This window comes from Phytophthora parasitica (assembly GCF_000247585.1).
Source record: "Phytophthora parasitica INRA-310 unplaced genomic scaffold supercont2.1, whole genome shotgun sequence".
Classification (NCBI taxonomy): domain Eukaryota; phylum Oomycota; class Peronosporomycetes; order Peronosporales; family Peronosporaceae; genus Phytophthora; species Phytophthora nicotianae.
Window position 1 is genome coordinate 1,601,464 of NW_008634126.1, and position 16,415 is coordinate 1,617,878.

Genomic DNA, 16,415 nt, shown 5'->3' on the forward strand with positions numbered 1-16,415 from the left:
CATCGAAGATTGCTGCCTGTTGTGGCGACAATTATAGGAAAGCGGCTTCCAGATGCACGTGACAATAATATGCCTGCAGAATCACGTAAAATGTTACAGCGATCCCTGCTCACGTTGTTCAAGCCATTTCGTAGACCAGCGGATTTGGTTTTGGGTGGCCGTGACTCTGCTTTTATGTTCCAGAGCTGGTGGGATAATGAAGCACCCGATAGTGCACGCCAATTTCTCGAAAACTCTAATGATTATTATACTTCCCGTGAATTAGCGCGCAAACGCTCAGATGAAAGCATGGAGCGCTTCAGGGTCAGCGTGGGTGCAAGCGATCTTCACGACATTGAAAGCGATGACGACATTATCGACGAACCATTTAACATGGGTGAAAGGGAGACCGAAGTTGTAGATCGATTTGAAAGCGATTGTGACAACCGTGTTGAACTCGAACCAGCAACAAAAAGTATATTGTTGCTAAAGAAAGGGCTGTTATCAGCAAATCTCGCGACTAAGTCTTGTTTAGGAAATATCGTATACGATTTGCCAAGTCTCGATAACTCGAAATGGAGTGAGCGCATCGCGCAAGCGGAGCAAGTTTATGCGAGGGCAGATTCGACCAGTTTCTGTGGAGAAAGATTTATTTATTGCTCTGATAATCCAACTCGTGTACGAATGTTACTGAGGCAAGGCGACAATGATGAATTGGCGCCACTACCCACTGCCTATCAGCGACAAACCCTCGATGCAAACCCATCGCTTCGTGACGTATCGAGTTTTTATCAGCTCAATCGGAAACAACACAAAATGTTCACGCGAGCTGGTTCCCGTCTTCTTCAGACCATAGTATCAGACGACAGTGGTTCGGTTGACCAGATGATAGGCTTTCTGTCTGGGCTTCCCGGATCGGGCAAAAGTCGCGTTATAAAATCACTTCAAGCTCTTGCTAAAGCTTGGAACAGCCAAGATGCTCTCCAAACGGTTGCGTACCAGGGTGTTGCTGCCAAAGCTGCAAATGGGCAAACAATTTATAAACTGTTCCAATGGAATATCAACACGAATTGCTACACCAAACGATATAGCCTCGCGCAGAAAGAACTGTTTGCACCTTTAAAAATGTTAATTATGGATGAAGTATCTACCACGGACGTCAAACTCATTGGAATGATTGATCATGCCTTGCGTGAGCTGAAAAATAAACCCAACGCGGTGTTTGGTGGAATTCACGTTCTCTTCGTGGGTGATTGGCTCCAGCAGCTACCGGTCGCAGGTGTTCCGGCTTTTGTAGATCATCCTCCGCTGCCATCATCAAAATTCCAAGCACAAAGCCACAACAATGACACTACTACTTACTTATCAAGACTTCGGGGTATAGATGCGTACAAGAAAAACAATGAAGTTGTTATTCTCGATGAAAACATGAGACATCGCGGCGATCCCACGTGGGCTAACATTTTAAATCGCTGGCGTTACGGAGACTACAGCGAAGAGGATATTGAATATGTCAACAATCGATGCTACAAGAAAAACTGGGAAGGCCTATCTACGGATATGAAAGCATTCTGTCCCATTATTGTGACTTCAAACACTCTTCGCTGTGAGTTTAACGAGGAAGCGTCGGAGATTTTCTGCCGAAGTGATCAAGCTCTGCACCGATTTCCTGCAACTGTGACGCGGCAGCGTTTCCAGCTGTCCCGAAGCGAGCGACGAAGTTTAGATCAACTTCGTGACGACAAGACGGGCAATATGCCTATTGTTTTTAATTTCGCAATTGGAATGCCAGTACAGTGCACGCAGAATGTGAGTCGCGCGCTGCAACTTGCAAATGGGACCATTGGTCATGTTGTTTCATTTGTACCTCATCCAGATGACACTGTACGAGCAATAACCAAAGACAAAGAAAATGGAGTGCTACACATCAGCGTTCACTCGAAGCCCCCCGACATTGTTTTCGTGAAGCTTTTGGAATTCGACAAATCATCACCTACTGTTGAAGGATTACCGCCTGGAATAATCCCGGTGCAATCCATAAAAAAACCTGGAATTAGAGTCGAACTACCGCAGCGGTCCTTCACCATTCAAGTTCTTCAAGCTCCCTTGGTACCAGCATTCGCTCTCACATCAGAAAAATGTCAAGGCCTCACAGTTCAGAAAGTAATTATCGGCCCATTGCGTCATTCTACAAGGAGAATGCCACAACGCTCGTCGTTCTACGTGGCAGTGACACGCGTCACAACACTAGAGCAGCTCTATCTTACGGAAAAGCTCACTATGCAAACTCTTCGATACTTCACCCCTAATCAAGCCGCTCTTGAAGAAACCCGACGACTTGAAGCTCTTGAGAAAAAATGTGATGAGCACCACTTACGTCGTCGTAGCTAACTCAAATGAACGAATGAATATTATTTCTTAAATGTACTCGCTTGGGATCAGTTACATTTTTGAAACCTTTGTTACAATAAACCTTGCAATCCATAAAATAAACACCGTTAAAAAATTTTTCATGCTGCACATATACTTACTACTTTACTCCATCTAAGCATAGGTGTTATTACCACCTCTCATAATTTTACGCAAGTTCCACATGTAACCTTGTCTTCACTATCAATGGCTCACGACATCTAGTAGTCCCGTCGGCATCTTGATGGGATTCAACCTTGATCGCATTATCGGAGGAGAAGCAGCAACTTCTTCGCTACTGCATACACCATATTTTCTACCTCCGACTACTTGCAACGTTGACCAACGCTCAGCACTATGCTCACTGCGCCAAAATTTCAGAGCTCATCCGGGCGCTCGCGCACGGCCTTGTTCCAGTAGCTGAAACGCTATACCCACTATGAACCTTCAACCCATACGAAGCTTTTTTAATAGTAGTTATTGTCGATCCTATGGTCAGTCCTCCATCATCGCTACCACGAAAAATATTGTAGATCTCCTTATACCTGGTATTATTGTAGAACCGAATTCCATTCGTTGATGCATTGCCTGATGGGAATCTAATAATTGAAGATGAATCAAGTACCAGCGCTTTGCTCAAAACAGCTGCACCAGGCGTCAATATAGTTGATTTTAAAAGCACTAGCAGTAATAAGAGTGCATCCGAGAGATAAGCCAGTCGTCAATCCATTGTGAGAAGAAATGTTCAACGTGGATACACTTGTGATGTTTGGCTGAGAAGCTGTTTGAATCGTTCCTGATAGTTGCAATGAATTGATATTCATAATATTACGAGAGGAGTCGACAATTAAGGCCTTACTCGCTTGAGCAGTGCCAGCAGCGGTGTCAACACAGTTAATTTCTGAACCACTTGCTGTAATTAAAACACCCCCGAGCGATAGGCCAGTTGTTAATCCATCATGCGACGCGATATTCAATAGTCCTTTGTGGAAGTTATCCATTTTTCCAAAAGTCATCTGCCAGCATAAGAATACAAGCATGTGTTTCATTGACCTACTGTTCTAACGCATTAGTGGTATCAAATGATTTACTTTTCTATTGGTAATCGTCTATACCTTCGTCCTTCTAACGGTCGCTCCACCTTATGCTCGACGTTTTGTGCTATGCTATCGTGCGAATTCGAAATGAAGGCGTTCACTTTCGAATTTACTGTCAAGCTTCTCAGTAATCCACTCCCTTCACCAACATCGGAACAATGCCATCTCGCCAGTCGCCCGCAACGTCCTGGACCCCAACACTAGCAACGTCGTCTCTCCAGTCGTCTACTTTACCGAGGTCACAAGGCCGTTCGACGTCTCGTGGATCATCCGCTTCGTCAAGAAGCGTGGCAGCAGCACGTTCGCGCTCGGTTCGCGCAGAGCCGACTCGTTCTCGGGCAGCCTCTAGCTCGCGATCGTCCAGAGCCCATCTCCAGTCGATGCTAGAGATACTTGAAGATCGCGAGGAGGCTCGACCGGAGTAGCTGAACCGGCACTCTGATGAAGTTGACGTCAACAACACGGAACCGACCTCAACGTGCCCAATTTTTTATGGTATTTACCGTGCCGGAGGAGCCGAGGCCGTGCTACGGCTCACGAACTTCTCTCCAAGCGAGATAAACATATTGTGGTTTTCCGTATGTGGACATGTGCATCGATACTGGAACGTCGGACGCGGAAGGCGCTCCACATTCGCCGCTAAGGACGTATTTTTCATGTGGTCATGAAATGCATGGTGGCAAGAATTTTCAAAGTGAAGACGCCGACTTTCATTAAGACTATCAAGGGATTCATTGAGGTGGTGACACCAAAACGCTACGAAGAGTGGGTAACCTCGCAACTAGACGTGACCACGATGCGGGCGCTTGTAACGTCGGGGCATACGCTTAACAACTTTCCTTGCGCATTGTACGCCACCGACGTCACATTGAGAGAGCAAAATGGGGCATGCTATCGCCAGTACCAGAATCGGCTTTTGGCGATCGGAGCAGAGATGAAAAAGCGGCGTCGCCTAAACCAAGAGCGTTACCGGCGCAACCAGCACCTTCGCCACCAAATGCAGTTGGATGATCACCCTGTGCACAGTGACTTTGAGATTGGCAGCGACCTGTTCTAAGCCGAGTCTGATACAACACAAATGCCCCGTTAGGAAGCCGACAAGGATGTTTCTTAGTTATTCGATAGATAACGTTTTGAATGGTTTCGTTTACGTTTCCGAGTAGCTATAGCGTTCTATAGGGTAAATTCGAATCCGACCAATTTGTCCATATGTTTTTTAGTCGACTCAATGGGGATTGGTTTCATCGTTCGATTTAGGTACTATATGAAAATTGTGCTTCTTCTTTTGAGGATAAATGTATTCACTGAAGTAATGTTCGACTGATTCGATGTTTGGATCGTTCCTGTTAGTTGCGTGGCCGATAGAGAATTGATTCCTGAGATGTTACTTGATGCATCGAGGACCAACGCCTTACTCGCAGTTGCCGTACCGGGTGTGATACCAGTAAGATACGTTGTCAAGCTCCCAACCGCTACTCCATTCACTGTTAAACTACTACAGCCGAGTGCGCCACTACCACGGATATCTTTGTTAGGCCCTGGAACAAGCGCTACACCCTCCGTGGCTGACCCTATTGTAATACCCGAGATATAAGACAATCTGTAGTCATTTTTGCTGAGGTAAAGCGTCTGAGCATAATCATAGGTTAGAAATCCACTCGCATCCAGAGATAGATAGAATATATAGATAGGTGATTGAAAGACAGGTTGTGGATATGAAAACCAGAACTCATTTTGTCTGAAGCTATATAGATCAGACGATAATCATGAGCGGTATTCCCGATTTCGGAGCATCTTTACCAAAGAAATTCAGAAGCGCCTCAGTGAGAGACATTCCTGATTTGAACATCAAATCATTGTTCAGAATGATAGTGCTCGGCCCGTATTTTAGCGGTAAAAATATTCTCGGCTCGTATTTTAGCGGTAAAAATAATCAATGTTTGTTTATTCTTAAACATTCCCCCCATGTGTTTGCACATCTAACTATCATCGCAAGAAACCCCCATCAGGAGATGTACGAGTATCTTCGCGACAAACTTGACGGATTTATTACTTTTACTGACCCTGATGCGCCCCCAAGCGTAGATCAAGTTCGCAGAACCCCGATGAACTCAAATAAACCTGAACTTGTTATCATTGATGACTACTGCAACGACAATCTACTCCAGAAGAATCTGTTTTCTCACTACTTTACTCGTGGCCGCCATTTCAAATTGACTACCATTTTCCTTAGTCATAGCTACTTTGCCACTGACAAGAGGATTAGATTGAATGCAGAGTATGTATCTATTCTAAAAACTAATTCCAAGCGTGATTTGGTCATGGTTGTGAAGGACTTCAATATACCGGGAGTTGATGAACGTAGTATCGTATACTACTACAACAAAGCCACGGAACGTAAAGGTCAGATGTTATTTGTGGATTCGGTTAAAGGTCAGCTTCGGTACAACTTCGATCGCATATAGATTCTACGATAAGTGAAACACGACTATCCCTATTTCAATCCTTTCGGAATAAATTGAAAATATATTGATTGAATCAATATACACTAGTAATATGGATTCGTTTCTTAAGCTTGATTCAACCAATCATGTCCAAGATGGATACAATTCAACATGGAAGTATAGTTTCCCGGGGTCGGCAGCAGATTTTAAAAATGTTGCCTGCGCGGTGCAGTCGATTTCTATGTACAACTCGAGTATAACATCGATGCAGCTCAGTTCTGGAACAATTCGTTCAAGATCGAAGTACCGACAGCAGCTACAACATCCACTATCTCTATAACACTATCGGATGGCTTATACTCGTATGCAGATATCAATCGAAATATTCAGACAGCTCTCGTAAACGCAGGAGCTTTTCTAATCGATTCTACTGGTAACAATGTATTTTATAGTCAACCGAAAATAGCGTATATTACGCTGCTCAATTCGATTTCAGTGCTACGCCAGCATCGCTCCCGCCTGGATACACTCGACCTACTACTGGTTTATATAGCTCTGGAGGAACGGGATTACCAACTACGACGCGAGTCCCTCGTATTATTATCGATAATGCTGCGTTTGGCAAGGTAGTTGGGTTGACTAGTGGTACTTACCCTGCGGCATCTACTACGGTATCATCTGCACAACTCTCAAATACTATTCCTCAGATTCACCCGAGTTCGAGCTATGTTGTACGCTGTGATATCATTAAAAAAAATCAATACGTAGCTTCGGGCGATATTCTAAGCGCTTTTGATAGAGGCGATGCTCAAGTAGGACAACTGATATCCTACAAACCGAGTCAATATGCTTGGATGAACTGCTTTGACGGATCTAGATCTTCGATCACTATCTCCATGTATAACCAGAATGATCAAAAAGTTAAATTCAGAGACACTTCAGTATCAATAATGCTCCTCCTTAGATCAAAGAGTTAAAGCTCGCCACTAAAAAAAGCATGAGTTGATTTTTTTTAAAAATAAAATTGGGCGGAATTAATTTAATCGAAAAGAGCCAGCTACCATCAGTTTCTTACGCTTAGCACGGAGAGCAGCCATTCGATCCTTTACTTCTTGAGAACCCTTTATTAGTTGTGTCCGCTTTTGAATGCCTACCCCGTAGTGTCGTCTGACTTCCCCTCGTACTGGTTTAATAAGCGTTTCATGTTCAGGTTTCGTTGCTTACTAAGAAGATAGTTTTCCCCGACATTGACTGCATCTGTAAGGACACCCTTGCGTTTTGCATATCTAAGCGCAGACTTAGCTGCTTTCTTCACGTCTGCTACGAAAATACGACCTCCTACATCTGGGACTTGCCCATCACTATCGTAAATACCAACACCTGTCATAGACTTAATTGCTGCTCTGACTGGAATAGCTGCTTGAGGGGCTCCTAAGGCTGTCGCCAAAGCAGGCACTGCTGCGTCCGCTGCTTTCGACAGTAATCCACTGTCTCTCACAAATTTGAATGCTGACGATAATCCCGATTTGATTTTGCTCCAGATGGATCCACCTTGAGCTCGTTTGTAGCCTTTCTTGATTTCATGTCGGGTAATATCGAGTCGCACGCCTCGTCCTGTTTTACGTGATTTCATAGCCTTCTCGTATGATGTAGGGTGGAGATGGATAACAGCACCGGATCCTATTGATTGATCTGCTGTAAGACTTAGCTTACCCGTCTTGAGGGCTGTAGTCAGCTTGACAGCAGGAACATCGCTGGAAATACTTAGTTCTCGATACATAATTGCAATATACCTTGAAACATAATTATTCAAAGTGAGATCTTTCATCTTCCTGAATACATCTGGTCGCTTGTATTGCTTTGAGTAAAGCCATAGGAGGCAGAATATTCCACAGTAATCTCCGTATGTTCCTTGATATTGCTTTGGATAGTAGTATATACCAATTCCAATTTTTGTGGGGGCTGCTTCACCCATTGAATCGAACAATGTATTATTACAAACACAAACCCAGTGTCCTACATTCATATTAGGTTGTCAAAGAAGAATAAGATATGAACTTCTCTTTGGAATAGGTTTAGTTATCTCACTCGACTCAAATATATCATCGAAATGAACACCTATTTTCTCAGTGAGTTCAATTAGATCATGGACCGATGTACAGTAATTGGTTTAATGAGATGAGCCATAATAATTAATTTTCTGAAACTATATAGGAGACCATATAGATTCTACGATAAGTGAAACACGACTATCAGACCACTATTTGTACCAAAGTTCGCTGAAAAGCGCCCCAGAGATCAAGGTATCGACAGGGAAGCGCGTACCGTTCGTTATCGATCTTAATCAAGGTTCTTACCGGAATGGTGTTTTTACGATTGATGCAACGGCACAGCTAAATGGAAGTGAAGGTTTCGCTTCCCTCCGTGATGCGTATATCATGCTTCCCTACAAGGTATCAATGAAGAATGGTGGCACTGCTCAAACAGCGGCTGCAAACCGATTTTGCGGGACACTAAAGTGCGGCAACTGGAACGTGATTGACTCGATGTCTTTTGAGCTTAACGGAAAGACTATTGTCAGTATGACCGACTACAAGTTGTTTTGAAATAATATTCGTGCTCAAACTGGTTACAGCCGTCAGTATGTTGAGAAGCATGGAGCGGAGTCGTTCCTATACCCTGATGTTGCCCAATCAGTATCATACAGTTATGGTACTGCTTCTACCAGTGGTGATGGTTACTCGAACACTGCAGCTTTCTCGTTTACGTTTAGCAGATCAGCCCTCCCCCCTCCCACCTTTGGAGGTGCCACGATCGGAGGAACTGCTGCTTCTACTACAATTGCTATCCAAACTGCACGTGGTGCTTTTGTTGCTCGTGCTTCAACCGCTAATGCAATCATGGGTACTTGGAACTATATGCTTAAAATTAAGCTGGTTGATCTTCACCTTATTTTCAAGGAACTTGATCTGATGGCAAATCCTCAACTCCGCCTCCGTTTCCGCGTCAATCAGGGTACTTCTGCTAGCGCTGTTGATAGTGGTAAAGGCATGTCGCTAACGAGAACTACGCTGTCGTCTGGTAATGTATGCCCTGTAATGGTTGCTGCCTCTAGCACTGGCAACCCAATGGCCGGTGTGCTTGCTGCCTCTGCTGGGTTTAGCGTTGCTTGGGGTGCTGTGGTCAATTCACTTGAACCCACGATCGATGGTACCTACATGCCTTTCACCACATCACGCTTTTACGTACCCTTCGTAATCCTCAGGCTATTATCTCGAAACCCGTCGAAAAAAGTTCGTTTCAATGACTGCTACGCTCAGTGGTTCTACCAACGTGCTGGTAGTGAAAAGCAATCGAGCCAGTTCAATGCTGCTTTTGACCTCCAACTACCTGCCAGTGTTAAAAATGCTAAGTATGTTATGCTTTTACCATTCGCAGAGCAAACGGGCAGCTTCGCTTCTGCTGCAGTTCAGGAGTTTCAGAGTCCATTTGGCTCTGCCCCTTGGACCCTAGAGTACGGTGCCCACGAGATTGGGCTTCTAGTAGCACACATGCTGTGTCCCCAGAAGAGGCGCTTCGCTGCGCACTGGTCCATGGTCGAGGACGGCGCCATACCAGCCGGATTGTTCGGGCGGTACATGACGCGTGACCGCTGCCAAAACATCCTGCGTGACCTTCACTTTGTCGACAACAGCTCTGACCACGGCCGCGACAAGGTGTGGAAGTTGCGCCCTGTAGTGGACAAAATCCAAGAGCGCTTCCTGTCAGGTTGGACTCTGCCAACCATCTTCTCTTTTGATGAAGGCGTTCTTCCTGGCACGTCGAAGCTCAACACCACGCGCATGTTCATGTCAGACAAGCCGCACCGATACGGGTCCAAACTATTTATGCTATGTGACGCAAAGACCGCGTACTGCCACAGGTTTTCTTCACATCTATGTCGTAAGTTAAGGTTTGGATGGGATGCTCACAACTCTATATGTCGTAACTGTTCTAGAATTGAAGTTTATGCGGGCAAACATAACCACGTGGATGGAGGAGATACCGGAATCGACGTCAAGACCGGAGCAGCTGCCATATTGAGGAACCTGAAGGCTGCGTTCACTCCTGAATCGCGCCACAACTGGCATGCTGTGATCATAGACCGATACTACACCTCGGTTCTTCACGCCGTGGAGCTGCTGAAGATGAAGGTTTTCGTCGTTGGAACGATCATGACAAACCGCTTGGGGTTCGACAAGTGCATCAAGTTAGGTAGCAAGACCCGCTCAACAAGCATCCCGGGTGGTTCTTTCGTCTTCTCGCGCTCAGTCGCAGTTCCTGCCATGACCTCGTGCCTCTGGTGGGACCGGAATCCAATTTACTACCTCTGCACGGGCTCCGTCATGACGTCGTCCACGATCGAGAGTGTCCTCGATCTCGCTCTAGTCAACTCGTTCCTGACCCACAAAGAGGCAGCCAAGATCAAAGGGACAGTCGCTATGAAACGCTCCGATTGGTTTACAGCCCTGCAGAACCAGCTCCTGCAACTGAAGGCCGAGAACTTTGCAGGGATCCAAGCGACAGCACCTTCGTCCCGCCAAAAGCGTTGGCGAACATCAGAGCGCCATGCGCACGCACTCGAGCATTCCGAAGGCTGGGCTACCGTCACCGGCGTTTAGAAGCGCCGCCAACGGTCGTGTAAGGTTTGTGCGCTCCTTCGCACAGAGAAGAGGAAGTCCTTCGCGACAACTTACTTTTGCGAGCATTGCTCCGTCGACAACGCCAAGTGCTGGCTCTGCAACAAGACCCGCCGCGAGTACAAGGGCGTCGCCAAGACCTGTTTTGAGATCTGGCACGACGATTTCGGCGCCGGGCAGGACATTCCTGCCCACCTGGGGAAGCGCGTCGTGCTGCGCAGGCCCGGAAAGAACACAGAAAACTGCAAGAAGACACGGCGGGAACTGCAGCCTCTCCGTCAGGAAGGAAGTGATGGGACGACGCTGACAACGACAGCAATGATGAATGAAGGCTGCGTATCAGTTGATGAGTGGTGAGCTTCGTGTGGTTGAATGCAAATTTTGTTGAGCCAACGTACCTCTGAAATGCGTTGCAGATCAGTGCACCTCCCCGGCTGTCTATTGCTTGCAAGTGGAGCAAGTGACGACATTGAGCGGTGATTACTCTCTCACAATGCCGTATCACTGACGACATTGACTGGAAAATCTGCTGACAATTTATACACCTATCCCGACGACATGGCCAATACAAATGCCAAGTCTTTCTGTAAGTCGTAACTTACGACATGCGCTTATGCGTCAAGAGGCGATTACCGTTCGGAGCCAAGATATTAATAAGTCTAAGATTGTCTTGAGGTTCGCATGAATTTGCCTCAACACCAGTCCATTCTACGAGGTACTTGTACTTACCGTTGCGCATCTTCTTATGATCAACAATGCGTACAGCTTCAAGAATATCACCACGATTGATTGTTGCATCAGAGGTATCCGATTGGACCACTTTGAGATCACTTGGAGGTTTATAGAGTGTATGACCGTTTTAAGATCTAATTTCGACTCGATATCCATCAATAGCTATAATCGGGTAGGTGGCTTTACTCCATTTAGCCGCTTCTTTATCAAACGTTTGCTTTTTTAGACGATAAATAACGTGAGTACCGACCTCAAACGCATTCTCAACCTTATCAGATTCTTTTTGATTATGTTTTAGATCTGACTCCATTACTTTCCCTATAGCTTCGTTGGGGGTCATACCTATTGACCAGTGGAATGTGGAGTTAACGTTTTTGATGACATCACTGATCAGCTTCGGGGATATACGTTTTGGTGAAATCTTTGTTAGTCTCTGTTTAATGGTTCTGTTAAATCTCTCAATTTTCCCCATAGTCCCATGGTCCCCAGGCTCATTGTTAAAATGATCAATATTCTGCTTTCAAAATATTTCTGAAGCTGTGTATTCATAAACTCGCTTCCGTTATCACTCGTAATGATATCCACCTTTTGTGTGCGTACAAATGTCTTAATAGATGCCAACACTACTAGCGCATTCTTGCTAGATAGAAGCTTTGTGTACCCAACCCGAGAGTTGATGTTTACAGCAGTTAGTATCGGTTGCTTTTCCCAAAACGCGAGATCGATTTGCCAAGAGTTGGGATTGTGGTAAGCGATTTTGAAGCCATCAAAGCTTTTCTTTTGGTCTTGAAGTCGTTGTATATCAGCTTGACTTTGGTACCATGTTTTAATGATTGTCAGAGTTATTTTAGGGTTTAACTCTTTCGCCTTTTGATATAGTGCTTGGGCACCGATATAATCTGTTTTCGGGTCATAGTAAGGCTTGTGTAATATTTCATCCATGAGTAGAAAACTGCTCTATAAAAATTGGTATAAAATATATGCTTTCCTCCCAGAAGCGTATGAATTATATGTCCAATGGAGCGGTGGGAACTCCATCATCTAGAACGCGTCGCTTGTTGTAATAGTAATTTAGAGCCGTTTTAGTTTGACTATAAGTAATAATTGACCTCGTTGTATTACTTAGTCGAAAGCCCTTGTTAGTACCTTCTAGTGTGATGCGATCACGTACTACCGTTTCAAAACCATCTGGATTAAGTACATCATCATTGCGAGAATTTTCCTGTTGAATACCCTTGGCTGAAACCTTGACCTTGTATGATTCATCAGGTAGGTAGCAGATGTAATTCTTTGACGATAACGATAACGATACCATATCATCACTTGTCCATTCGTCTTTAAATAAACCTGGTGTGCGACGTTCGAACTTTGCTACCTTGGAATTATAGTCGCGAGGGAACCAATCGTATTTGTTCTGTTTGAAGTGATCGCGCAGCTCAGGCTTAATGCAGTTCTGAAACCGATTATCACAACTGAAAGCCATGTATGCTGAGACTGTGTCCATTTCCTGATACTGGAAGTCGGACCTATTGAAGTAGAAGTCAATGCAATCGTAGTAGAACTGTACCATGCGAAGCTTGGCCAGTTGGTAGATAGCAATGCTTAGATGAATTGGATTCTTGTTTTGGATACGTCGCTTTTTTCATACTGATCTCACATGAATCGTTGAGCTCCTCCAATCCGTGGAAGGTGAATTGCTCAATTCTAGATTTTACTGCCTTATCGTCTGATTCATATTTGACTTCCTTGTGTTTGCTCATATCCGCGCAACTGCGACCAAAAGCACTGTTGCCAACAAGCTTCATCATCTCAGCAATCATAGTTTTGGATTTGGCAGCATCACCCTCACGTCGAGCGTTTGATACCGCTTCCATAAATGAAGCAAATGCTTTGTGGGAACTGGCTTTGATAAAGCTATAAGTTTTTAGTGATCTCCTTTCCGTACGCTAGGTACCACTTAAGCAGTGGGGTGTATATGAGAAGTTTATCCCCAAAGTAGCTTCCAATTAGCTTGCGAGCTGGCTTGGCTCGGCTTCGCTTGTGGGCCTCGTTATAGCTAAACATGTGGGAACCAATAACATTTTCATCTGCACAATCAATAAGAGTACTTTTGAAGATCGGTGTCATCTCACTAAAGTACTCCTTTAAGTGATTGGGAGTACGGATATCACACTCAAGAAATCCGAATACGTTGTCCGCCTTGATATCTTCGACAATACCCGGATATGCTTCAATCGTAGTCAATCGACCGCACGGCATTTCATTGCCGAGTGCCAAAAGATATAAAGCTATCCGATGATCTTTTTACAAAGTCACCACCTCGAATCGTTGTCTCGTTGCGTTTGGCATACCTGTTGAAGATGATAGATGGTCCTCCTGCAATGTTATGCTTCATCTTAGCATAGATATCTTTCTCCACCTTGTCGATGCTATATACTAGCCTGTCCGAGTTGAAATCGAGCAGTTTTTGGTATCGAAACCCCTTCAGAGACATATCCTTACGAGCAACATTGCACTCAACACAACTGATCAAGATATTGCCATCGATATGGCCAAGCTTGTTGTTGTACCGTCGGTAAACATGCCGAGGTAAAAGCGTTAGAAAAGTTCGCGTTGAGCCTGGATAGCCTTTATGAATGGGACTACATCGAGGTTATTGTACCAAATGAGTACGTCCTTGATCGACTTCATCTCATAGTGTTCCCAGACGAATTGAACTCGCTTGTAGTCCTCATCGCTGATGCTTGTACCTCGAAGTTTACTGCCGAATGCTGATTTTGGTGGGATCTCAGTTTCATGGAGTACATCGAATGAAGTAATGTACTCGTACGGAAATATACCCTTACCAAGCCCACAGACACATCGAACTTTGTCATCACATTTACAGTTCCCAAGATATGTACTGAGGTACTTGCTATAGCTGGTTCCAGCAGGAACGTAGTTGCTAATGTCAAGCATTTTTCATATTCGAAGTCCCGATGCACATGTAAGATGGGTTCTTGATGACTGATTTGAAATTGTCCGTTCCAATAACGGCAAACAAGTCGCTCTTGATAAGGTTAATATCATATCTACCAGAAATAAAACCAAGAACTGGTACCTGATCGATGGTCTGCTTTTGCTTTAGATAGTCTGAATGCTTCTTTCCGAAGCCGATCTTGCTATGGAAATCGAAGGAGTTTGCAAAATCTCCTACCTTAATCCATTTATCGATATCACCAGTGTTGTACTTGATATCAGGTTGAACTACTGGGATCTCAATACCAGCCAAACCATGGGCATTAATTATCTTGCGAAGCAACGTCTCATATTTGGAGACGTTGTATCGCTGAATTTGGTCGCCTACATATTTAATGTACTCGAACATTTCGTCTAGCAAAGCCTTTGGATTGTCATTGACGAAACAACGTACTTCCTCGGTTAAGCTATCGACTACTGATACGGATACAGGGATATGCGCGTTTGTAAAGACAGTATTTTTTCCCGTGCTTGACTCCTGTAGGCTTGATAATGGCCTCAAAGTCATAGACGATGAAGTGATCCACGTACTGATCAACATTTCTGATAGAATACTTCGTAAGCATTGAACCAATGGTGTTCGGAGCTGGTCGATAGATCGTTGGCTGAGCCGGGAACGACTCAATATTGACAAGCTCCCATTTATTTTTGGTATGATTTTTAAGCCTTTCCGAGCTGGCGAAAACCATATCACATTTTCCGCATTAGTATTTACGCTGAAGTATATCCAAGTTTTTGATGTAGAGAGCGTGATTCTCGTGTGAGAAAATGTTCATCGAATCGTAATCTTTGTCGGAAATCTGAATGTAATCAACTTTTTTCCAGAATCAATATCCATTGTGAAAAAAAAAGACGTTGATTCTAAGCTGGAAACGCCCCATAAGTTCATCGAAATGGAGAATATCAATAGGCTTGAATGTTCGGTATAGCCCTAGAGAAAAGTTAATAACCTTGGAAAAACAGTACTGCTTGAAAGCCTGCATTACTAAAGCCTGAATTCTCCGTGGGTCTTTTTTTTGGGTCGTGCCACTTGTGGAAGGTGATACAATGGAAGACGCACTTGTTGTTTGTCTTTGGGAAGTTGATGACACTTTTGTTATCACGGACAGCTTTAGGGATTATTGCTTCGCTATCACCTAATGCATGCTCTCGATGATACAGAAAAATATTATCCCGGTGATAGCTTTAACCATGTACCCAGATCTGGGGTAATTAAGTTTATCAACCAGTTCCATGGACCAAATCTCCGAAATTACCTTACGAACATCACTTCTGCTGTTAATAGCAACATGTGTGTTGAACACAGAGGTATTACTGAGATTTGGGTGAAAAGTATCTCGTATCAGAATTATCGGTTTTACTAACAAGGTCATAGCCAAGGGCAATGTTGACTTTGTAAGCACTTGACTGACTCTCAAGAATATTTTCAAGCTTGTCATAGAACTCACTACGGTGGATTCCTTCGTATAGGTGCGATTCTATGTGGTTGCCCTTGTAAAAACGATAGTGTGGGTCAGCCTTATAGTCTGAAGACAAGTTCTTCTTCAAATCATTAAGACTGACCATGTACTGCTTCGCGACAAGCTCTTAGTTTCTGGGGCGCGATAAGTTGCTGACATACACCATCTTACCGGTCCTACCGCGAACCTTACCTCTGTAGCTGCTCCCCTATTTAATCGCTCGGATATTTAATCTTTTTAGACCTTCAAGCTCGTATAGCCGTTGTATATATCGTTAGCTATATTTCTCTTCGTGAAATGACTTTATATTTTTGAGATTTTGTATCAGGATTGACTTTATATTAGGGTTGACTTTATATCAATAAATAAATAAATAATAATTAATTAAGTTCGATTATCATGCCTAAGGTCTTGATTAGGTTCGATTTTTGGTTTTCGCTTTCTTTGCCCTCTATTCTTGTCATCGTACCCTTTCTGATAGGACAAACGAGCTTCGCGTGTGCGCTGGTAGTAGCGCTTCTGCGCTGCTTTAATGCGCTCCTTGTTAGCTTGGTATTGCTCAGGTGAGTATGTCGCCATCTTTGTATATTATTAGCT

The 16,415-nt window shown here is 44.2% G+C and overlaps 4 protein-coding genes across 4 annotated transcripts; 2 read left to right on the forward strand and 2 right to left on the reverse strand.

Moving 5' to 3' along the window:
- Positions 1-3,609: 3,609 nt before the first annotated feature.
- On the reverse strand, positions 3,610-4,050 carry PPTG_00410 (hypothetical protein; the record flags this gene model as incomplete). The annotated part of the gene is made up of 2 exons (XM_008891815.1): positions 3,610-3,910; positions 3,989-4,050. The coding sequence occupies 2 exons, from the start codon at positions 4,048-4,050 to the stop codon at positions 3,610-3,612; spliced, it is 363 nt and encodes a 120-aa protein (XP_008890063.1).
- A 99-nt stretch (positions 4,051-4,149) lies between these two features.
- Positions 4,150-4,542, forward strand: PPTG_20731 (hypothetical protein; the record flags this gene model as incomplete). Its single annotated transcript, XM_008892929.1, has 1 exon — positions 4,150-4,542. The coding sequence occupies one exon, from the start codon at positions 4,150-4,152 to the stop codon at positions 4,540-4,542; it is 393 nt and encodes a 130-aa protein (XP_008891177.1).
- A 1,048-nt stretch (positions 4,543-5,590) lies between these two features.
- On the forward strand, positions 5,591-5,950 carry PPTG_00411 (hypothetical protein; the record flags this gene model as incomplete). The annotated part of the gene is made up of 1 exon (XM_008891816.1): positions 5,591-5,950. One exon carries the CDS (start codon positions 5,591-5,593, stop codon positions 5,948-5,950), a length of 360 nt encoding a protein of 119 aa, XP_008890064.1.
- A 1,129-nt stretch (positions 5,951-7,079) lies between these two features.
- On the reverse strand, positions 7,080-7,709 carry PPTG_00412 (hypothetical protein; the record flags this gene model as incomplete). The annotated part of the gene is made up of 1 exon (XM_008891817.1): positions 7,080-7,709. The coding sequence occupies one exon, from the start codon at positions 7,707-7,709 to the stop codon at positions 7,080-7,082; it is 630 nt and encodes a 209-aa protein (XP_008890065.1).
- Positions 7,710-16,415: the final 8,706 nt, after the last annotated feature.